The sequence below is a fragment of the Dipodomys ordii genome, unplaced genomic scaffold, assembly GCF_000151885.1.
Source record: "Dipodomys ordii isolate 6190 unplaced genomic scaffold, Dord_2.0 Scaffold101, whole genome shotgun sequence".
Lineage (NCBI taxonomy): Eukaryota > Metazoa > Chordata > Mammalia > Rodentia > Heteromyidae > Dipodomys > Dipodomys ordii.
In genome coordinates, this window is record NW_012267317.1 from 3747716 (window position 1) to 3770009 (window position 22294).

Consider the following 22294-nt stretch of genomic DNA (forward strand, 5'->3'; position numbering starts at 1 on the left):
AGGCTGGGAGGGGAGAGGTGGGGGGCGGGGAAGGATCAGGCTGGGGGGGATGGGGAAGGGTCAGGCTGGGGGAAGATGGGGGGCAGGGGCTGCACCAATTCTGTCTTAGGAGATCCCAGCAGGAGACGGGGCCACCACTGAGCAGTTCAGGGGTGGCCGTGGCCCACCATACTCCTTCCCAAGGACCATGGAGGACACCATGAGATCCCCGCATCTGAGGTGCGGAGGTGCTCCTGGCCAAGGCTGAGCGTGGGAGCTGCACTTCGCCACCCCCCCACACTCAGGCCTCTGCACCCTACATTCTGGTCCATATAAACCATCAATTTGATTTGCCTCAGCTTTGCTGCCATTCTGACGAGAAATAAGTGTATCAAATTCAAGTAATTATGTCTAATTAGTATTAGTAATTATCCTGTTGGGCTGAAGAAAATTAATCTTTCGTTTCCCATCAGGGAAGAATGGCAGAGGCAAGGGGAACGGAAGGCTTGAGGAGTGCCAAGTCCGGGCAGTCACCGCCGGGCGAGGGGCAAGGGGCGAGGGGAGAGGGGCTCAGCGTCCAGGCGAGGGGCGAGGGGAGAGGGCTCAGCGTCCGAGCCTTCACCTGCCTTGTCCCAAAGCCTTGAAACCCCCGTGGACAGATCCTGGCAGTAGTGGCACCTAAGACGCACCAGAGGCACACCGGTAAGCTCAGTTTCCCTCCCCTGCGTGGTGACTGCGGTGGCCACAGAAGTCCAAGACAGAGGTGACCAAACCCAAGTCCTGAAAGCTGAGGGGCTGGGGACCTGGCCAGGTGCACACGTGAGCCTGAATCAGGGCGGCTAGGAGCCAGGGACGAGAGGGAAGAGAGGGAAGGCCGGCAGAGCGGGCAGGCAGGTTGGGGAACCAGCAACAACATTCCAAGCCCTGCAAACTTGTGGGCTGTAGTTTCTAGAAGTTTCTGGACAGCGCTGAGTGGAAGCAGCTGAAAGGGGAGGCCCAGGCCAAATATCCCAGGGCTCTGGGGAGAGGGAGTGACGGTGACGTTTAAAGGCAGAGGTGAGATTTAGATTTTTCTTGTGGTTATCCTAATATCGCACACGACTAGACGCGCAGCCAGTGCTCCACAGGGACGAAGACGACCACCCCCAGGTGACCCATGCCTGTCCAGCCCTGTCCCAGCCCCCAGGTCCCTCCTGATGCCCTCAGACCTCAGCAAACATTTCTAGAGAGATCTTATTCTCCCCACTTCTTTCTACCTCCATCCTCTCCCAGATCCAGACGGTTACCCCTCACCTCAAGCCCCGACCCAAAGACATCACAGACCCAGCTTCCACCCTGAGCTGCCGGCCCAAAACCCTGAGGGAGGGCAAGTGCTTTCCCTTTTCTTTGTTAATTCTCCCCTCATTACGCCTGCAATCCCACAATCAGTGTGCACTGTAATTGTCGAATTTGATGCTAATGATTAATGAATTAAACATGGAGCCATCAATTAGTCCTCCGAGGATAATTCTGCATAAAGCAGCGGATAATGTAATTACAGTAACAAAGATAATGAGATGTTAACATCGCCCGGTGAGCGAGAGACATGTGTGAGTGTGCACGAGGGTCGGTGTCAGCGCGGCAGCGGGAACACGGGCTTGGCAGGCGCCGTCCACGCATTCGGTGTGTGGGGGCTGCAATTACGGGCGCCAGCTCCCTTCTGGGCCACTCTGGTCCCCAGGTGGAGGCTACCTGGGCCCAGGAATGGGCAGGACCAGTCTCTGTCCTGTCTGCCTCCTTCTTTGGGGAGTCAGTCTGCCTTCATCTTGAGATCTGCTTTTACAGAGAAGCTCTCCTTCCGGAGCCCTGACTTGCTTCTCCTAGGTTCAGCTACGAGAAACCCCACGCTGAGCCCACAGCTCCAGGACAGGGCAGCTTGGCTCGGCCAGCGGCACTGCACACTGCCTGCCACTTTTGCCACTGGGCGCAGTGCCCTGTTAGGCTGCAAGTGAGCTCCGCTGCCCGCTCAAACACTCCCTAGTCTGGCTCAGGTGATGTTGAGGAAGGAACCTGACCCCATGCACAGATCATGAGCCATTTTGAACCTTTGTTTCCTCTGAAAACCAGGACAGTCATTTTCACTTCACCGCACGACTGTGGCGCTGGGGCCAGGTGTGGGATCTGTTACACGGGCACAGCTCATCCGTTCCAGGCCTCTCCCCACTCAAAAGGGACACCATCACACACAAGTGCCTCACCCCGAACAAGGCCCAGCACTGGCCTGCTCCCAGCAACCTGTTCTTTCTTCACACAAATCTCATCTGCACCGTTTAGGATCTGCCCCGTCAGTGACACACCCCACCACTGTGCTAAGTACAACAGTGCCCAGGCAGGCACAGTGGCACGGGGCTGCTGCCAGCGCCGACCTTGGGGGTAGGGCAGTGTCCTGAATGGCAGCTCTGGCCCCAGGGCTACAAGACAGCCTGGGCTCCACAGGTGCTGGCGAGGAAGGGCCCAGGGGTCCCGGCGGGGTAAAGCGGAGTGTGGGAAGCCCGGCCGCAGAGGCCCGAGGGAGAGGAATAGAGGAAGCTCCTGGGAACACAGGGCCTTTCACCTGAGCCTACCACGCACGGGAAGAGGCATGAGCGCCTGGCCACACTGCAGGCTCTCAGCCCTTGGGCGGACACTCAGCGGCCTGGCCTGTCCCCTCCCACGGCAGACCTCAGGATGTTTGTCGGGGTGGCCCTGGAAAGGAGTCCCCTCTCCTGCCCTGGTTCTTACAAGCATAGCCAGCTGAGATTCTGGCCCCCCTTGTCCCCCCCAGTCCCCTCAGCTAGCTCCTCTGGGCCTGCATCTTGACGAATGCACACAGCTGCCTCAGGAGGATCCCGAGTGTGGTGTGACTGGTGAGCACAGCTGCACCCCGATGCCCAGGCTGACAAGCAGCCAGACACCAGTATCTGTCCACTGGCCCCATCCATGGCCACTCACGGGTCTCCAGAGCTCTCCACACGCGCCATCACAGCAGCCGCCTCACCTGTGCCCCCAGCCAGCTGTGTGTTACTCCTCTCCATGGCCAGCCCATTGGCGCGGGGACTGGTGCCCGGGGCGGTGGTGGGCGTGGCTCGGGGCAGCCGCTTCCCGGGCACTTTCACTGTGGTTCTCAGCAGGTCAATCTCCTTGCCGTGGATGTTCTGCATATAATCCTAAAGCCATAGGGATGAGATGGACAAAAGAACGTATTAGGACAGGTATTTCTCCCTCCAGAGCCCCACCCAGACCTTCCTAGGGTGCTTCTGGGCTGTGGGGAGGAAAGGTAGAATTGTCTCTAAAGGTAGGGCCCCCCAAGTCTGGATCATGCTGAGGGGTCCATGGTGCTCACTCAGCAGGGCTTCAGCCAGGAGGGAGATCCAAGGACCTGGAGCCAAGCACTGAATGAGACACGAGAGCTTCAGAGAAGAAAGCCAAGGAGGCCAAGAATTGGACCAAAACGGGGTTTAAGTAGGTAGTGCCCTAAGACAAACTCAAACAGGCTGACAGCACAGCCCCAAGCCTCCGGACTGTCACAGTGCACAGCCATGTCTCAGGCTCCAAGTCCCCCAGCACTGGAAACCCTCAAAGCCCTAGGAAGGCACTGAATAATAAGTGCTTGTTACAGTTAAAAGGGAAGGTTCTGACGAGGTGCTACTCAGGAGGCTGAGATCCGAGGATCGCAGTTCAAAGACAGCCCAGCAGAAAAAGTCCATGAGACTCTTCTCACCAATTAACCACCAAAGTGCCAGAAATGGAGCTGTGGCTACCGTGGAAGATCTTTAGACATGAATAAAAAAATTCTCAGTGATAGTGCCCAGGCCCTAAGTTTAAGCCCTAGGACAGGCACAAAACAAAACAAAAACAAAAAAATCACACCGAGTTTTTTTTTTTTTTTTTGCTGGATTTAGGAATGCAGCAACAGGTCCAGGGCTTTGAAACACACTGGACTCAGTCTTCCTAACAGCGGGAATGTCTCACAGTTCCCATCCATATACTCTTCTTAGCGAGGTGTTGCTATGCCTCTTCTGAGATGAGGCTTAAAGGTGAATGATCCTCCCAAGATCACAGCAGGCAGTAGATCTAGATCCAGATCCAAGCAGATCCCCAAGGCTGCGCTCCTTTTCCTAGACTTCCTCCAGCCTGTGCTGAGCCCTAGGACTTTGGTGCCCCTGGGACACAGCACCCTGTCCCTGCAGCTTTGACAAATGCTTCAAGCTTCTCTTGTGAGTCTTCAGACTCTTGCTTCTCTGTCAGGTTCAGGAACCTGACATCCTCCAAAACGTGTAGCAAAAATTCTTTTTTTAGCCAGGTATTGGTGGCTCATGCCTGTAATCCTAGATACTTAGATCTGAGGATCATGGTTCTAAGCTAGCCCAGGCAGGAAAGCTCATGAGACTCATCTTCAATTAACCACCTTAGAAAACCGGAAGTGGAGCTTTGGCTCAAAATGGCAGAGTGTTAGCCTTAAGTAAAAGCGCTCAGGGACAGTGCCCAGGCCCTGAATTCAAACCATGACGGACAAAACCAAACCAAACCTTCTTCGGTCTGTTTACACACCTTCCTGAGAGAAGAATCTGGAATTCTACTGAAGCCATAGCCATGTGTTCCTTCATGAACATTGCAGCAGCCTCGCAGGAGGAGCCATCTTGGCCAGGCTCTCCCGGGCTGGGACACCAGCTTCTCACCTGCACCCCTGGGCAGCAGACTGCTTTTCTGTTTCCTCATTGTTTTAGTTCCAGGGAAAATATCCTCTGCGTTAAAGGGCAGACAGAAAGTTACCCTTTGGGAAGCCTAAGAGCTGCTGATCTCAAGAACACTTGAAGACTTACCACTTGTTTGGGGAATAACCAAGACATCAGTTAGACAAGGGGTCACTGTCCCCCACTAGCAAAAAAGTGTGTGAAGCAGTTACCAGGAAGAAGTAAAAGAACCAGAAGGACAGCCGGAATAGCCCTCCCCTCTGTAGCCCTTGTCCTGGGGGATGGGGCCAGGCTTCGGTTCATCCCTGTGAGGCCTGGCTGAGCTTTTAGCTGTCTTTGTATGCATGTGTGGGTCCTGAGTCTGGATGCTGTCTCTGAGCTTTTTTTGCTCAATGCTAATGCTCTATCACTTGAGTCATAGGCTCCTCTTTTGCTTTTTTTAACTGCATAACTGCAGATAAGTCTCACGGGCTGGCTTAGAACTGTGATCCTCAGATCTCAGCCTCCTGAGTAGCTAGGATTACAGGCGTGATATTCGTGCTTGGCTAAAGGCAGCACTCCTTCAATGGACAAGCCTCACTAGACAGGAAACTTACTCAGGGGTCCCTTTGTTTTTCCCCACCTGTTCCTCCAGTAAGCTAAACCCCACCCCACGCTACCCCACCCATTGCTGCTGGCCCTCTGGTCTTTAGTTCCGTGTCTCCCTACCTCCATCCCGAGACTCAGCTTCTGCACATTGCTGTCCCTGGTTCCCATGTGTACTGCTCGCTCTTCTCTAGTACACGCTGATATCTGCGTCTTGCCCGTGCCCATCCCTGATTCCTGTACATAATCACATCTTGGATTGGCTGTTCCAGACAACTGTCAACAGCTGGCTGGGCCAAAGGCCCAGCTGCATTTTCTCTCCGGGGGGAGGGACTTGGATTGCTCCAGTTCACAAGGAGGTCAGAGCGGCAGCAAGTTCTGAGCCCTGGGATGCCCGGGCTGGGACATGGCAGGAGGAACTGACCCTATGCCAAGAAGAAAAGCAACACAGAGGGACTCCGTTCAAGGCCAAGGAGCCAGAGATTGGCTTCAGGGAAGAGGAGGGCCTAACCCAGCGTCTACCTACACCAGACATACACCCTGTGCCAGGTGGGCAGACGCCCGATGGAGGGCCTGAGTCTGGGCCTGGAGGACGGCCCGGTGAGGAGTCCTGAGGAGCAGCAGCAGGGACAGGGACCTCGGGCGCAGAGCAACAGCGTTTCCCTCCGTCAGCAGAATGGGGAGCGTGGCGGTGGCGGCGGCGGCGGCAGCGCTGCTCAGGAGAGCGGTCACCACGGCTGCCTTTATTACCCACCATCAAACAGCAATTTCTTCCCCAGCCTCCTCGCTAATTACCCAGCCTGCGTTCTCATCTCGTTTTATTACTGGAATTAACAACGAGTTCAGAGCGTGGAAAGCTATTAAGATGTGTGATTAAGCCACATTCAATTAGTTTCTACAAACAATTTAATTGATGTTGCAGATAGAATTAACAGAAGGTGATTGTGTGAATGGCTCCGCTGGTTGCAAAATGGGGGAGGCTGTGGCGGGCTCTCTTGGGCCAGGCGAGGTTTGGGCGCGAGGCTTGACGCTTGCCACCAACTCATGTGCCGCACGCCTGGCCCTGGGTGGCCACCTCCGTCAGTAGAGGCATGGGCACCGCGGTCCTGTCAAGTGAGACTCATTCCCCTTAGAACAGCCAGACAGCTCGGGCGCCTGTGGGACCCTCTGTAGTCACCGTGAGGACTTGCAGGGAAGGGGGCTACCTGGTTAAGTTTGCTGAGGTTGGAGAAAGGCAGCATCGGGGAGATGGAGGAGGGAGGGCAGCAGCGAAGGCCAGTGAGTGATGAAGGGGAGGAGAAGGAGCAGGGCAGAGGCACGGCACAGAAAGAGCCCGGTGCCCCTGAGCGGGCGAGCTCAGGCGCTCACTCTGCTTCCCCTCGGGCTGTGGCCGCACAGCAGCTTCCAACCGGATCTGTCTTGTAAAATGCCAGGACTAGGGCTTGAATTCATGGGCCTGGGCTGGCGCTCTCTCACTTGAGCCACACCTCTGCTGGTTAATTGGAGGTAAAAGTCTCAACAGACTTTCCTACCTGGGCTTTGAACCTCGATCCTGGGCTTTGAACCTCGATCCTGAGTTCTCAGCCTCCTAAGTAGTTAGGATGACAGGCGCGAGGCACTGGCGCCCAGCAGGTTAGTGACTGCTGGTGAGAAGGCAAGCTCGCAGAGGGCAGGGAAGGCGACCTGAGCCGCCGGTGCCGCCTGGCGTCCCATGGGGGAGGAGCATGGCTTCTGCTGCCCATGAAGCGCCGACGCTGACAGGCCAGGAACTGCCGTTCTCAGACGTGGGGCCCTACTTCTGGAAGTCCCTGGCCCCTGGGTGGGTCGTGTCACTGGCAGCGAAGCTTGCGGTACAAGTGTAGTGGGAGGGGCTGAGGGGATGCAGAAGGCCGCTCTCCCACCCTGGATCTTTAGCAGCTTCTCCACTAGCCCAAAGCTAGGGACGCATGGCCATCTAGGGAATGTGGACAGTCGCAGGCCCAGATCTCAGTCTGGCTGCTCGCTGGGGGCGGACACACTGTAAAGCCACCGAACCTCTGCTCTCCGCCCGGGGGCAGAGAACACGCCCACCGGCTGCCTCCTTTCCTTCCTGCTCTAGAACCAGAACCCACCCCCATTCAACTACTCTACCTTGGGTCCCTTTACTCTCTGGGGAGGGGACGGCAGAGGGACCAGACGCCACTGTCAGTCACACAGAAGGAAGAAGGTAGGCAGGCAGGAGGCCGAGGCTACCTACCCCACGTGGGCAAGGGGACACATGCTCCCAGTAGGCTCCCCAGTTCAGGTGGATATGGGCAGAGCACGTGCTAACCTGCCTGCGGATCGACCGGCCTGCACACATGCATGTAATAGGGCCTCCGGGTCTCCACTGGCTGTCTGGCTCTTTCCATCTGAATGGCCACGATGCCGAGACCCTTTCTGGATGCCTCCTTTCGGCAGGAAACACCAACAAGCTGCTGTCTTTAGCACCTCTGGCCCTCCCTGAGAGGCGGGACTCTACCATAAAGCCTTGGGCCTATAGAGGACCCTTTGACAGCCTGAGCCATTGTCTGTTCCTGTCATACTCACAGGCCTCAAGTCGATGCCTCTTAAACTGGTCCTTAAGGACTCAGGAGAAAGGCAAGTCCTGTGCGGAGAGGAGGGTGGTGGAGGAAGGGAGGGTACCATCTCTTCCCCATTCCCCAGGGTGCCACTGCCACCTGACAGCTCAGCTCAGATCTTATCCTGTGAGGTGCTGTTCCTTGAGGGAAGGGGCACGGCTCGTGCCCCTGAAGGGCCCAGGCTGGAGTCTGGCCTGCACAGGGCTCCCAAGGCCGGCCCTTCCCACGCAGGCTGTCTGGGCAGGACTCTCAGGGCCAGGTTATGGCTGGGGACTATGGCTTGGGCCTCCCTCACACGTGCAGGCTCAAAGATGGGCGAGGGACCCTCTGAGGCAGGCCCAGGGCCTCTGGGCGGGGGGCGGGGCTGGCCCACGTGCTGTGCTCGAGGGGCTTCACAGGAGAACTCATTAGCCCCACAGTGGGGTGGTGACAGAGATGGATTCTGGTGACAGCTGTGTGCTGGAGCCACGCAGTGAGGGGAGGGGGAACCAGGAGGAAAGGGGAGTGCCACGGGGGCCACGGCACAGCGTGGCAACAGCACAGCCTCTGCCGGGCCACGGGCCTGCCCTCCCGGCCGCCCACCCCCAGCACTGCCACGCCCTGTCCTCTCCTAGACAGCCAAGGTCATTCTCAACAGCCACGCTTAACCTCCATCTTGTCTTCTACCATGGCTATGGTCCAGCTGCAGACAACTGCTTAGTGACACCCTACCGGAAGTGGCAGACCAGCTCTCCAAGCCCTTGACGCGTGACACGGCCAGCCTGGCCGGCAGGGCGACCATCCTGCCAGTAGCAAAACCCACATCCCCGGTAGGATGTTTCTTTCCCGCCAGGGAAGCTGGGCCTGGATCTCACACCTTTCCCAAGCCTCAGAAGCGCAGTGATCCCTCGAGGGAAGTGCATCCAGGGCCACCGAGGCCCTTCTTCCTTGCTCTCCCCGCTCCCGCTTCCTGCTGGACTCACGTGCAGGCTGGGGTGGTAGGTGAGCAGCCCATTGTCACACAGCGTCACGTACTTCTTCTTCCACTCCTTATTCAAGGATTTGCCACTCCGCTTCAGCAGGATCCCCTAGGAACAAAGGGCCAGTCAGAACTAGAGCTTGAGGACAGAGGTCTGACCAGGGGCCAGGATGTGGCACAGGACGGTCACAGTGTGCATCGGGAGCGTCATCCTCCCTCCTCCCTTCTCCTGAGCCACTGTGTCTGAGAGGCGGAAGGATCTCAGAGGAGGTGACATATCCTTCCGCAGGTCTGTGTGCTCCTGGACCCCCTCGGGACAGCAGTCTGAGCCTGCTGTGGGGGTGGAGAGTGTCTTCTTTCCCACCCAGGAGGCCCATGGCATGAGGACAGGACACAGCAGTTGTTGTGGTTTCTGTCGAGGCCTGGCCTTCCACCTCCTTGGGGCAGCATAGGGAAATCCCCTAACTGCCCAAGAATGCCCCAGGTGGGCAACAGGAAGTCACCAAACTACGCGGCAGCCAGTGAGCAGCTCTTTAAATGAGGCTAGCCCGGTGGGGCCAGGCAGACAGGCCCCACGAACATGGGGACAGTCTGCTCACTAACTTTCAGTACCCGAGGACAGCGCCTGGGAGCACAGGGAGGCCCCGGAGGTGGTGCGGCCGGCGGCTGATGAAGACAGGAGGCAGACCGGCAGGGCCACACCCCACCTCAGTCCTGGCAGACACCCACTCCTCCAAGCCTGGCTCCCTCTGGGTGCCACAGGGCACAGGTGAGCGGGTAGGCACTTGGGACACCACAAATGGACACTAGGTGGCAGGCCTTCCAGGTCTCCAACTTCGGAGGGTGGAAAGGCAATGTTCCCTGAAGATTTCAGGAGAAAGTTCCCTAGGAGGCTCTGTAAAGCCGGAGATTTGTGCTGTGAGACAGCCAGGAAAATGGGGAGGAGGGACTCAGCATGAGCACAGGGGCAGTGCCTCTGTCTCCCCCTCGAGCTCCAAGGGGACCCATGCCCCCTGAACCGCCCCTTTCCCTCACAGTTCTTAACACAAGGCTCTGTGCTAGTAGGTAAGATCAGTAAAAAGGTCACGAAGGGCCGGGTGTGGTGGCACACTCCTGTAGTCCCAGCACTCGTGAGCCTAAGGCAGGAGGATGGCAAGTACCATTGGGGGGGGACCAATCTCAAAAAGCTGACTGAGGACTTCCACCAATTTCTCCCTTGCCCAGCCCGGGGGGGGGCGAATGGGGGGCAAGGTGGCAGCGTGGGAGGGGAGGGTGCCCACCCTGACTGGCCAGCTCCACCCACTGAGCAGGGCAGCAGTGACCTGGCACAGGTAGGCAGCTGGCTGGACCTGACCTTGCGGTCTGAAGACGCCTCCATTACTGCCGGCGCCTTAGGGCACTGCCCCGGGTGCAGTGTCCCCTCACAGGCCAGGGTGAGTGAACTGTTCCTACTATCCTGAGCCACAGTGACCACACCAGGACGAGCGCCCCCGAGACACGTCCACCAGGCTCTGCAGAAGCCAGGGGGCAGCGGAGGACCGGAGTGGACACGTGTGCAGCGCCTCTCAGGGGAACCGTTGACCCCCCCTTTCCTGCCGGCCCCGCCTCAGGGCTCCGTCCCCACCGAGGGCAGGGTGGGGTGGACGGTCTTCTGCTCTCCAGCCTCCAGTCTCAAGTTACCTCCTACCTGAGCCCAGTCCTACCTTGCGGGCAGCAGGCTTCCCGCACGGGGCAGAGCTGCCAGCCTGTGTCCCTACCTGACACCTGAGGGCCCTCGGCTGCCGACCAAGCGCGGCTGCTGTGCGCATGGCCGTGGCCGGGCCTCGGGGCCGCAGGGGTCCCCAGGCCCACCTCTTCCTCCAGTAGGCAGCTCTGGGAGGGAGGGCAGCGGCTTCTCCACCAGAGCTCCCCGCTCCTCAACGCCTTAATGAGGCTCGTTAGCTGGGAGTGGGCGGGGCGCCCGGGCTGCCCACCTCTCACCTGGCCCTCCGCCCCCGCCCTCCGGCCTCCAGCCCCGCGAGGAGCCGCGGGGTTCCCGCTCGCGTCCCCGGCCGGCAGCGCAGGCTGCGCCCGGCGGAGCAGGAAGCAATCTGGGGCGGAATGGGAGCGGTGCGGAGGCGACAGCCCCCAGAGGACCGTTCCCCGCCGCCTCCTCCCAGCGCCGCCAGCCGACTTAATTGCGGAGTCCGGATTGATTGGGAATGCAAATGGCAACTGAAATGCAATCTCCACTCCCAGCAGGAGCTGGGGGGAGGGGAAGGAGCGGAACCCGGGAGAACGGGCAGGAGGGAGGGGGAAGGGGAGGGCCGCGGAGCCCCGCGGGGCGGGGTCAGTCTGGTCAGCCTCCGTGCAGGGAGGGGGGTGGGGGACAGAGAGCGCCCACCCCGTCCCAAAGTTAGCCACAAGGCATCAGGGCACCACGCAGGGCTAACTGCGAAGGTGCAGAAAGGGACTTTTCTGGGACAGCTCCCCCCAAGAGACCAGCTGACTCTAGGCTGGCCTAGAACCCCAAGGGCACGTCCACCAAGGGTTCTTCCCATTCCACTCTTCCCCATCCCCACAAAGGAGAATAGGAGAACAAATAAGCCAGTCCCACAACCCCTCCACAAGAAGGTGTGGCGCACACAGGAAGTGTTCTGCCCACTTCTCCAGATGTTTAGGTGTGCTTTTTTCTACAGGGGCGGGCGCGTCCCCTCCCCTCCCCTGCCCTCCCCCGACGCTGATGAGCCCACTCCCACTCCCGTGGTGCACCTGCCCTTCCGGCATGAGGCCCCTGCTGGGGACTCAGCGTCAACAGGCTGTACAGCAGGGAGGGCGCATCAACAGAAGGGGCTGCTGCCACTCGGTGGCCTTCCGTCTTCAGGTGACTGCCCAGAGGCTGGCACAGTGCCTGCCGCATGCCAACCCCATGCGCATTTCAAGGGAGAAGCAGAGCCCCTCTGGGGCCTGGCCTGGCTCCTGGGATGTTTGATTCACAGAGCATCAGAAAGCCCCACACACTACCAACTCACAAACCTTTGCTCAGAAGGGCCAAAACAGACCACAAGCCCAGACCAAGCCATACTCTGGTGCTCTAGGTTCACCAACCTTCTCTGGCATCAACTCCTAGCAACATAGTCCCCTGTAGACTTGACCTCTCCGACCGCCCAAAGCTAAGAAAACCTGTACCAAGCCAGCAGGCTGGCTACTAGCCTCTGCCCGCAAGGCCTCCTGGGCAGCCTAGTCCCTGAGGCTCCTGCCTGTGCTCCAGATGCCCCTCCCCATTCTACCTCCATCCACCCAGCAGTGCCAGAGTGCCTACTCTAAGAACACCGCTTCTGGGCATGGACTCTTCTATCCGGCCTTGCCTTTTCCAGTACAGGTGCCCCACAGGTGTGAGGACCAGGCTTGTGCGGTGGTGCACTGCTCCAGGGAGTGACTCAGGGAGGAGAGATTGGAAAGCAGCATCTCCACTAAATTTTCTTTACAAATAAAAGGGCCTGCTGGGTGCTGGGGGCTCCTGAGCTCGGGTGATCACCATCTGAAACTATCTGAAGCCAGGCGCAGAAAAAAAGTCTGTGAGATTTTTATCTCCAACAAAACACCAAAAAGCTCAGGGACAGCACCCAGGTCCTGAGTCAAGCTCCAGGACCAGCACAAAACAAACAAAAAACGGGCCTGCAATCCTAGCTACTTGGGAGGCTAAGATCTGAGGACCACAATTCAAAGACCGTCCAGGCAGGAAAGCCTGTGAGACTCTTATCTCCAATTAACTACACCAAAAGAGCCAGAAGTAGAGCTGTGGATCAAGTGGTAAGAATGCTAGCTAGTCTTAAGCAAAAAACTCAGGGATAGCACCCAGATCCTGAGTTCAAGCACCAAGACTGGCCAAAAATAAGTAAATAAATAAGTGTGCCTTTAATCCTGGCTACTCAGGAGGCTGAGTTGTGAAGGATCAGAGTTCAAAGCTAGCAGAGACAGAAGGCTGTGAGACCCCACGCCAGATTGGAGGCATGGCTCAAGTGGTAAAGGGCCATCCATGGGGAGCAAAAGCACTCAAGGCCCTGAGCTCAAGCCTCCTCCCCCCAAACAGAAGCTCAGAGCTGTAAAACTGAACTAATAAGCATCATAGGTGCTGGCCTTGGTACTTTTTTTTTGGTTGGTGGTGGGGTCTGAACTCTGAGCCTGGGCGCTGTCCCCAAGGCTAGCACTCTACCACTTGAGCTACAGTACCACTTCCGGCTTTTTCTGCTTATGTGGTTGCTGAGGAATTGAACCCAGAGCCTAATGCATGCGAAGCAAGCGCTCTACCACTGAGCCACCTTCCCATCCCAGGCCTTCGTACCTTTTTTACACATGCCTCCAGGTTATTCTTGAGAGCCCTCTTCCTTGACCCAGTGCCCAGTACCCCCACCTCCAGGTTGCAAGTCAGGAACCTCAGGAAAAGGCAGCAGGTAGCTCTTTGCTGCCCTCCAGTGGTAGTAAGGCAGAGCTGTGGGCCCAGAAGGCAGCCAGCCCAAGGAAGAGGCAGCCAAGGTTTCCAACCAGACCAAAGGCATTCAGCCAGCCATCCTTGGTGGAGGACTTGGGCCTGGGCGGGGAAGCTCCTGTCCCAGACACAAGCTCTCCCATCACAGACAGATGCCACTCTCGATTGTGTCCTGGCCAGTGCTGACCTGTTTAATGGGGATGGCCCGGCCACTCCCGATACTGTCCACCTTGCCCTCGGCAGCCTTCTTGTCTCGGTCCAAGTCGGCACCCTTTCGAGACTGGAAGAGAAAAGAAGAGGCGCGTTAGCTGGAGGGCAGACCGAAGGGGAGAACTACCCCGCGCCTGCCGTTTCCAGACCTCCCACCTTCCTCCCCATCCTGGGCAGCCCTAGCAGTGGGTCGGGCCTGGGCCTAGGCGGCGGGTCGGGAAGGAACTGAGACCACGAGTATTCCAACGGGTTTATTCTTACACACGGCACCATACAGAGCAGCACAGGTCACTGAGCCGGGCCCGCCCCTCACAAGAGCAAGGACACGGAATACCGCGGGTGCGAGGAGCACGCAGCCCAGGGGCTGGGGGGAGGGGGTGGTGGTGAAGAGATGGGGGAGCTGAAGAGAGGTGGCCGCTGGGGCTGAGGGCTGGCCGGGCCGGGAGCACAGGGCACGACAACTGGGGAGAGCAACGTCCGGAAGTGAGAGGGCAGGCGGCCCGTTTTGGTGGCACAGACGCCACACTGCGAGTGGCGCCGAGTGTGTCGGCAGAGCCCGAGGGGCACAGTGGATGGAGAGAGAGAGGAGAGAGGCCGGAAGAGGCCCTGCGCCCTGCCAAGCTCCTGGGGCACAGTCCACCCAAATGCGGATCCTAAGGAAATAGGGGGAGGCCAAAAAGAGGGGGCAAGGCAAGCGCGGTGGCGGCGGCGGCGGCTTCCGGAGCAGGAGCAGGAACGGCAGAAGTCCATGCAGGAAGGAGCAGAGGAGGGGAGGGGCAGGAAAGCTCCCCCCGGGAGCAGCTGGGCCAGCGGGCTCGGGTGCCCCTGCCCCCTCTGAGCCTCGTCGAGCCGGCCGGCCGGTGCGGGCCGAGCTCCCTTCTTCTCCATGCAGCGAGCCTGGCGCAGCGTCCAGCCGGGCCTGGTCCCCGGCAGCCCCCAGCGCGGGCTCCGGGCTCCCCGGCGTTCCTAGCCTTCCCTGGGGGTGGGGTTAGTTACAAAGGTTGCTGTGGGTCTCTGGAGCGGGGAGCTCGGCGGCCGCTTCTCATCTGAGAGCAGTCCCAGGGCCCGGCCCGCCTCTGGCCCCGCACAGGGGGGAATGTCCAGAGGTGCTGTGTGTCACCACCTGGTCTTCTAATTTGGAAGGAGTTGGAAAGGCCTTTTTGTTGATGAAAAGTTGGAAACAGTGGCACATATCTGCAAATATCGAAAGAATAGAGATTTTGGCAAGTTATACTCAAGCCCCGCACACGTTGGTCAGCACTGGTCAGGCAGAGACCCAGGTGCCTGGGGAAAGGCAGCAGCGGGGTGAAGAGGAGCAGGAGCAGGAGGAGGAGGAGGAGCAGGAGCAGGAGGAGGAACAGGAGCAGGAGGAGGAGGTGGTCGTGGTGGTGATGGCGGTGGTGGCTGCAGATGGGCAGGGGTGACTCGGCAGTCCACGTCAGCCAGGAACGAATGTTCACCACTCAGTCGCCCAGGCCCCTTCCCTCCTGTCCTCCAGGCTGCCGAGAGCCGAGAGCGCAGGGAGGGGACGCTGCAAGGGCAGTGTGGGAGAGAGCCCAGCCAGAGGGAGCGGGAAGAACTGGGCAAAGAATTGCCAAAGAGGAAATGGTCGCCCAGCAGCTCCGCGGTCAGCACCTGCCCCCAGTCCCTTCCTGGGCACCACAGCCCAGACTGCCACGGCCCTCTGCCCCTTTGGCCCAGGGAGGAGGAAGGTGAGCGGGACCACTGCCACCGAATCCCCAGGCAGAACTGCTGGTCAGGACGAGAGAGGTGCAGCCCATCCCAACCAGGCTGGTGAGCCAAGAGGCTGCCAACCAGCAGAGACTCCGGGATCCCAGGGCGGGAAACGCCGCCCCTGGAGGACGGAAACCAGAACCAGGGCAAGAGTGACAATAATGAGTACGTGGAGTCACAGGGCAGACTTGAGGACATCACAACCATGCCCAGCCACAGAGTGAGCAGGACACAAGGGCTTCCCCTGAGCAGGTGTGATGCCAACAGCAAGAATGGGGGGGGGGGTCCCAAGATACACCCATGGAGACGGACGTGCCTTGAGGCCACCTCCGGGGCACTGGCGCAAGTGAGATCACCATGGAAACAATGGAAAGAAAAAAGTCAGTGGCCACTGTGAAGATGGAGAGGGTGGAAGGACCGGAGGGAAGGCTGTGCCGTGAGCTGGCGGCAGTAGGGGGCGTGAGGGAGACAGCGCAGCCGGGGCAGGCAGGCACAGGGAAGGAACATGAGGGGGCCACAGTGAGGAAGCCATGGAGCCAGGCACCGGTGGACGGAGCGGGAGGCAGAGGGTGTCCTTGGTTGAGTCAGCCAGCAGGGGGAAGATGGGAGGCTAAGAATGGAATCAAGGCAGCAGATGACAGAGACAATGTTGGGGGGCAGGCCGCCAAGGGCACCAGTAGCAGTCCGGGTGACACAGCGCCCACGGCTCCGCAGGAGCAGCAGAGGCAGGTGTGGGCACTAAGCAGGCGGCCACTGAGGCTCTGCATATCTCAGTGATGGAACAGAACACAAAAGCTGCAGGTCTGGGAGGGTCAGGCCAGGCAAGCACAGAGGTAGCAACAGCCATCAGCAGAAAAAGGCTGGTGTGCATGCACGCCCGCACGCACGCACGTACACACGCAAGGTGAAAGGCACACACAGTGCTGGTGGGCAGAGGGAGGCAGCGGCAGGGAAAGGTGTGTGGGTGGGGCAAAGGTGAGGATGGAGGAGCGAGGCCCAGGGACACTGGCTCTGTCTGGGCAGGGTCCTAAGAGTCTAGCCTGGCCAGTTAGACTCAGGCCCAGGCCAAGCGCCAAACCCTGGCTCTCAGAAGGAGGTGCACAGAGTGATGCAGAGGGATGGACAGCTCACCCACCTTTGTTCTGGCCAAGACTCCTGGAGACAGTCCAGCCAGGGCCCAGCAGGAGGCCAGAGGGGAGGCGGGGTGGGGGTGGGGGGAAGGCAGGGCTGGGTGTCTAAAAACCCGGACCGAGGGACAGCAGGACAGAGGGACCAAAGAGCTGCAGGGGCTGGCCCTGGGCAGAGGCCCATGGGACCCCGGGCGGGGGCAGGTGGACGGGGAGGGGCAAGGAGCTCACAAGGAGACAGGACAAACCTGAGCGGGAGGCACGAGGCAGCGTGGTGAAGCCCAGGAAAAGATGGCTAAGCCTTTGTTAAACCAATCACAGCGGTGGGTGGGAAGCATGAAAGTTCCCCTCGGCAGTGGGGTAACGGAAAAAGAGCCGGAAGGCGGACTTGGGAGGCCTGGCTGAGTCTAGCTTGGCCAGCTAACCCTCTGTGTCGCCTTGGGCAAACAGCCTTCCGGCCTCCGGTTCATTAGCTGTTGAATCAAAGGGAGTCAGGGGAGTTAGGCCGTGAGTGCAGAAGATCCCTTCATGCTGACACAGAAACCCTGGGGGCTGGCGGGGAAGGGGGGGGGGAGACTGCAGGGGTGTGCTTGTGCACGGGTGGAGGTCTGTGGAAGGCCTGTGGGAGGCGTGCTGAGTCGGGAAAGGGAAGCCCTCCAGGGCTCGCAGGAATGGCCTAGAAGATGCTGAGGGTCCTGGAGAGGAGCCTCTGGAAGCCTTGTGTGTCTACATGAGCGAGAGCGAGGCTGCAGATGGCCTCCTCCTGCCCTGGGGCTGCCTGCCCTCCTGGCCGGGAGCTCAGCGCTCGGCCCTGCCAGCACAGTGGCGCCTGCTCAGTGGCGGCGGCTGGGCAGGGAGGAGGGCGGGGCACGTACCGTGAAGATGTTCGAGCGCCGCTTGGACTGCTTGCGGATGGGCGTGGGGGTAGAGGAGGCGGCGATGGTCTCGATGCGCAGCTCCCGCTGGCTGATGCTGGGGGTGGAGGGGACAGAGGACGAGTAGTCGCTGAAGGCGCTGCTGCCGCCATTCGTGGCCTAAGGACAGAGAGGGCTGCTGAGGGTGGCTCTGGGGAGGGTGGGGGTGGCAGGGGGCACAGGTCAATAAGCAGGTGCTGGGGACCCCTACAAGGTAACAGCAACCTAGCCTGGGGTCCTGGAGGTGGCAGAAGGACCACCAGCTTTTACAGGTCGTAGTGGAGGGAGCTGGCATGGACTGGAGGCCAGCAGAATGTGTGACAAACTTTTTTTCCTTGGGTTCTGGCATCAGGGCTCCTGCCCTGACGGACCAGGAAACAGAGTCACAGGCCTGGGCTTCCAACTGTCTTGAACAAGAGAGCACACGGACCCTCCAAGTCAGTGAGGTACATGGGGGGGGGGGAAGGAGAGGTGGGAAAGGGGGAACAGGAGAGGACACAGAAGGCTGCTGTGGGGGCAGCGCTGGGCTCAGGGTCCTGGGAGAATCTGAGGTTTGCTTGGATCACGTGTGTGGCAGGCAGGGAAGGGAGCAGCCACAGCCAAGGCAGAGAGCAGAACAGAGCTAAGGCTGCCAGGTGGAGGAGGTCGTGGACAAGGAATGGAGAAAGGAAAGAACAACAAAAGCACACACAGGATGGAGACAATGTGCACCCAATGTCTGTCCTGGGACTGGAGTCTGCACAGGGAAACCAGGGCCTGCGCCCCCACCCGTCCTTACTCGTGTGCTCCTGACCGGCCGAGCCTCCCTTCGGCCCTAACCAGAGCCAAGGCACCTCCCTGGGGCGGGTGACTGCAGAACTGCCAGGTGGGACCTGGCCCTGCTGATGTAGGCGCTGAGGTGCTGTAGGCGGTCTCTTTCCCAGAGGGAGAAGGGACACTGACACCAACCCCAGAGCCTTCTCACAAACCCTAAAGGGAGAGGTCTTGGAACCATGGCAAGCAGCGGCCACTGGCTGAACCACTTAAGGAGCTCATCTGTGGACAGCCGGGCCCCAGGCTGGCAGCAGAGGGCAGCAAAGCGGAGAATGAAGCTTTGGCACTGAGCACTGGCCCCCGTGCCTGCCAAAGGCCAAAAATTAGTCCAGAAAAAGCGCCAGTGTGTGGACAACGGTCCAACTGGCATTACTAGGGTGCGGGGGGGCTGCAGAACCTGGCTCGGATCCCCTGAAGCTCCACAAGGGGCAGAGAGCCAACCGTTTCCTTTAAAGCATGAGCTAGCTTCTAAAAGGCAAACCCTGTCAGAGGCAGAGGACGAGTCTCGTCCTTAGGGGCATGAGGTCACCACTCGCTTCCTCCTTCCTAGGAGGCTGCAGCTACAGACAAATGGAGGAATGGCTTGTCCACAAGAGGAGACAGGGTCAGTCCTGTCTTGCCAAGGGTTAGCACCAAGCAGGCCTAAAAGAACTCTTTTTCCTGGGCCCGCCATGTACGGTTTTCCCAAGCAGCAGCTGCTCAGATAGTTCAAAGAGTGCTCAGTAGAGCCTGTGTTTGCATGGTCTTGGCCTAAGTGACTGAGAGGCAAGACGGCGGAGCAGGGGCTGGAAAAAGGAGGTGAGGCAGTCACCACAGAGTGGAACCCAGCCCAAGGCCCGCACAGAGGCGGCATGCAAAGCTCAGAGCTGAGGGAGACAGGCAGGAGTGAGGAGGAGGCAGAGATGCAGGACATGGGCAGGTCCAGCGAGCACAGAATATGACCGCACCTGATTGATGTGCACGGCTGGGATGGAGGCGGCGGACACAGCCGAGTGGCTGGGCGAGTTGGGCAGGGACTTGCAGGGCCCGATGGCCAGCTGCTGCTTCTTCCGCAAGGCCACTACTTTCTGGGCCACTGTAGGGGATAGCAGAGTCAAGTCTACCCGCCAGAGAGAAGAGCCAAAAAATCCCCAGCCTGGCACCTCCCCTCAAGGAACGCAGCGCAGCGCTGTCACCAGCCCTACACCCCACTCTGGGGCCCGAGTTACCGTCCTGGAAGACTCGCTCCACATTGAGCCCATAGGTTGCACATGTCTCATAGTAGGTACAGCGCTTTAGATCTGTGGACAGCTTGCGGGCCCTGCTGTCATCAATGACCCGGGGATTGGCGGCACTGATGGCGTCTGCAGAAGAGGGAGGAGTTACTCAGCTGGCTGAGAGTGGGGGTAGAGGGATGGTAGGGTTGGGGTGGATGGGCAGAGGCCTGGCAAGTAGGGTACACAGCACTGAGGATCTGGAGACCTGGGCCTCATTTCATCCCATTACTGCCTTGCCAAGTGGCATACAAGCCAACTTAACTCCTCAGCCAGTTTATTCCTTGAAAAAACCAGGCACAATTGGGAGCTAGAGGCTCACACCTATAATTCTAGCTACTCAGGAGGCTGAGATCTATGAGTAGAGGTTCAAAGCCAGTCTAGCAGGAAAGTCCGTGACACTCATCATCAATTAACCACTGAAAAGCTGAAAGTGAAGGTATAGCTTGATCAAAGGAACAGTACCCAGGCTGAGTTTAAGCCCCACTCCTGGCACACACATACGCATGCATGTGCATGCACACCCCCACACGTATGCATCCACACGCACGCTTGTACCCCCACACACAAACCTATACGCATTTGTGACACCTACTGCAGGACTCACCCACAGAGCAAAGAAAAGGCGCTAGGTTATGGGCCCTAGGTTGTGAAGAGCCTGTCAGTGCTCCACGGGGAGTGGGGGCCTGGGGCCCTTCTTGACCTGTCCCCTGAAGTTTCATTCACCTGGCTCACCCTACCCCCTGCTGACTCGACAGGCCCCGCCTCACCCTGAGTGCCCACCAGCACCATGGGCACCTCGCTGGCATTGCGGAAGCTGCAGAGCCTCAGGAAGTAGTTATACACCGTCTGGAAGCTGATTTCATCCTCCAAGCTGAACACAAACACTACTGCATCCACCCAGGCAGCAAACTAGGGGAGAGCAAGCGGAGTTATTCATCTATCACCCTCATTCCAGCCCAGGCCAAGTCCTGCATCAGGCAAGCAAGCAGACCCTATTCCCAGAACTATACCCTTACCCACCCCTAACAGGATGGGGGAGGGGAGGGCTGGGGAGGAGCATCACCTGGAGCTCAGGGGGGCCTCCTTCATCTCGGATCAGCAGCAGGTAACTCTGGCCGTCCACCACAATCTCCTTCTTAAACCGACCCCCTAGAGTAGAGTGCAGGGTCAGGACCAACCATGGAGAAATGGCCCACAGGGGCTAGGCACAGCAGACGCTTCCAGAAGAGAAGGTAAAAGGACTGGGGAGGAAAGGACTCAAGAGCCCCACACACAGATACCAGGAGCAGAAGGAGCCGAGAGGCCATAGCCCCTGGCCAGGTTGGCTAGTGACACTCACCTTCGGGGGACTCCTCCTGGACATATGTCCCTGTCAAATAGCGGTGCACTAGGGCAGACTTCCCACTAGAGAGGTTCCCCACTATGCCCTGCAGGAGAAAAGGGGGCACAGTGGTGGTCAGAGGGTTCAAGGGAGAAGAAAGGCCAGAGCTGTAGAAGGGACAGGAGAGAGCATGCAAGCCAGTGGGGGGTGCCGAGGCACCGAACAAAGGCTTACTGGGGAAGCCAAGCCAACAGCCAGGAGAAGCAAGACCCAGGATGACTCCTCCGAGCCTGGCCCACCCAGCCACGGCTGCACGGGCCTCCCATTCACATGGCCACTCACCACTTTAAGCTCTGGCACAGACCGGCTCAGGGTCCACTCCTGGCTGTTCACAAAGGAGTCTGTGAAGACAGAAGCACTCATCAGGCTGCTGTGGCACACGTGGTACTCATCACACACCTCTGTGTAAACTACCACTACCAGTCACCACACCCGTCTTTCAGCCAAGGCCAGAAGACCCTCAGACTTCACCCCTAGGGAGCAGAGGAAAGCCTCTTTCCCAGCCCAGTGGAGTGAAGCAAATTTTCAGGACCACATTGCGGGGGGGGGGGGGGGACTGTGGCTTCCCCTCCCTTGGCCTTAGACATATGTCCTTCCTCCATGACTTCATGCTCCAGCAGCTGAGCTCCCCCCGGATCCCACTTGGCCTCATGTCTCCTAGGAGGCCTCTCACCCAGGTTAGAGGCCACTCTAGCAGATCTCAGACCAGACCCAATGTGGGCAGGGCCCTGGCAGGGGTACCAGCCTTCTGCAAGTAGAAACAGCTCACCTGGGAGGGGTGGGGCCACCCACTGCATTCCTGAGTGAAGGTGAAGAGGGAGGGGCCTCACCTAGCCCTGTGCTGTAGGTGCGCCCAGCCAGGCCAGGCCAGGCCTCCGCCCCAACCTCTTCCTAGCCCAGACTGGCGGCTGCCTTCCCTTCAGGCAGCAGGCACCCCTGACTCAGGAGAAGCTTCCAGCTCTCCCGACCTCACCCACTCTTCACCTTGCAGCCAGGGGGAGGCCCGCCTGGGATGGCCTTGGCCTGGGCCGCACTTGCCTCTCCTCCCCCGCTCGCAGACTCCCTGGCACTGCCCCCAGGTTGTTCCAGGGGAGTTATCACAACCAAGTCCACAAGCAGTCCCCGACCGAGGCCGCAGAGGCGGCCAGTGCATCGGGACCCCTAGCTAAGAGACTGTCCGGCAGGTCTCCTTCCCGTCCCCAGTGGCGAAGCTGCATTTACCGAATCAGAGGGAGGGATCCACAATGGAACCCGGGCCTTTTCCCATTCTCGGGGATACTGTGGGCAGTGCCTGTTCAGCCTACAGTCCTGCCCTGTCCCGCCAGGTTCCGGGGAACACTGCGGATGTCCCCCAAACACCGCCTGGGCTCTGATGGCACTTGGGTCACACCTGGCTGCCCACGGCCCCCGCAAGGGGTGCACTCTACCTCTACCAGGTAGGTTCCCGACTGATCGTCACGCAAGCCCCGCTTCCTGCCAGACTCCATCCCGAGAGGCCACGGGGCGGGGTCAAACCCCTTACCGCTCGGGGCCCCCAGGAGCCCAGGGGACGCGGCC

General features: G+C 59.3%; 1 protein-coding gene across 2 annotated transcripts in view; it reads right to left on the reverse strand.

Moving 5' to 3' along the window:
• Positions 1-21073, reverse strand: part of Agap3 (ArfGAP with GTPase domain, ankyrin repeat and PH domain 3) — a 26759-nt gene extending 5686 nt beyond the window's left edge. For both annotated transcript variants that reach the window (XM_013027244.1, XM_013027243.1), the window contains exons 1-10: positions 21020-21073; positions 20696-20783; positions 20420-20505; positions 20124-20265; positions 19309-19443; positions 19048-19175; positions 17249-17407; positions 13490-13582; positions 8839-8943; positions 2996-3164 (exon numbers count right to left, since the gene is read on the reverse strand). In XM_013027244.1, coding sequence (XP_012882698.1) covers positions 2996-3164; positions 8839-8943; positions 13490-13582; positions 17249-17407; positions 19048-19175; positions 19309-19443; positions 20124-20145 — 811 coding nt within the window. In that variant the 5' untranslated portion in view covers positions 20146-20265; positions 20420-20505; positions 20696-20783; positions 21020-21073. The remainder of the gene's footprint in view (positions 1-2995; positions 3165-8838; positions 8944-13489; positions 13583-17248; positions 17408-19047; positions 19176-19308; positions 19444-20123; positions 20266-20419; positions 20506-20695; positions 20784-21019) is intronic.
• Positions 21074-22294: the final 1221 nt, after the last annotated feature.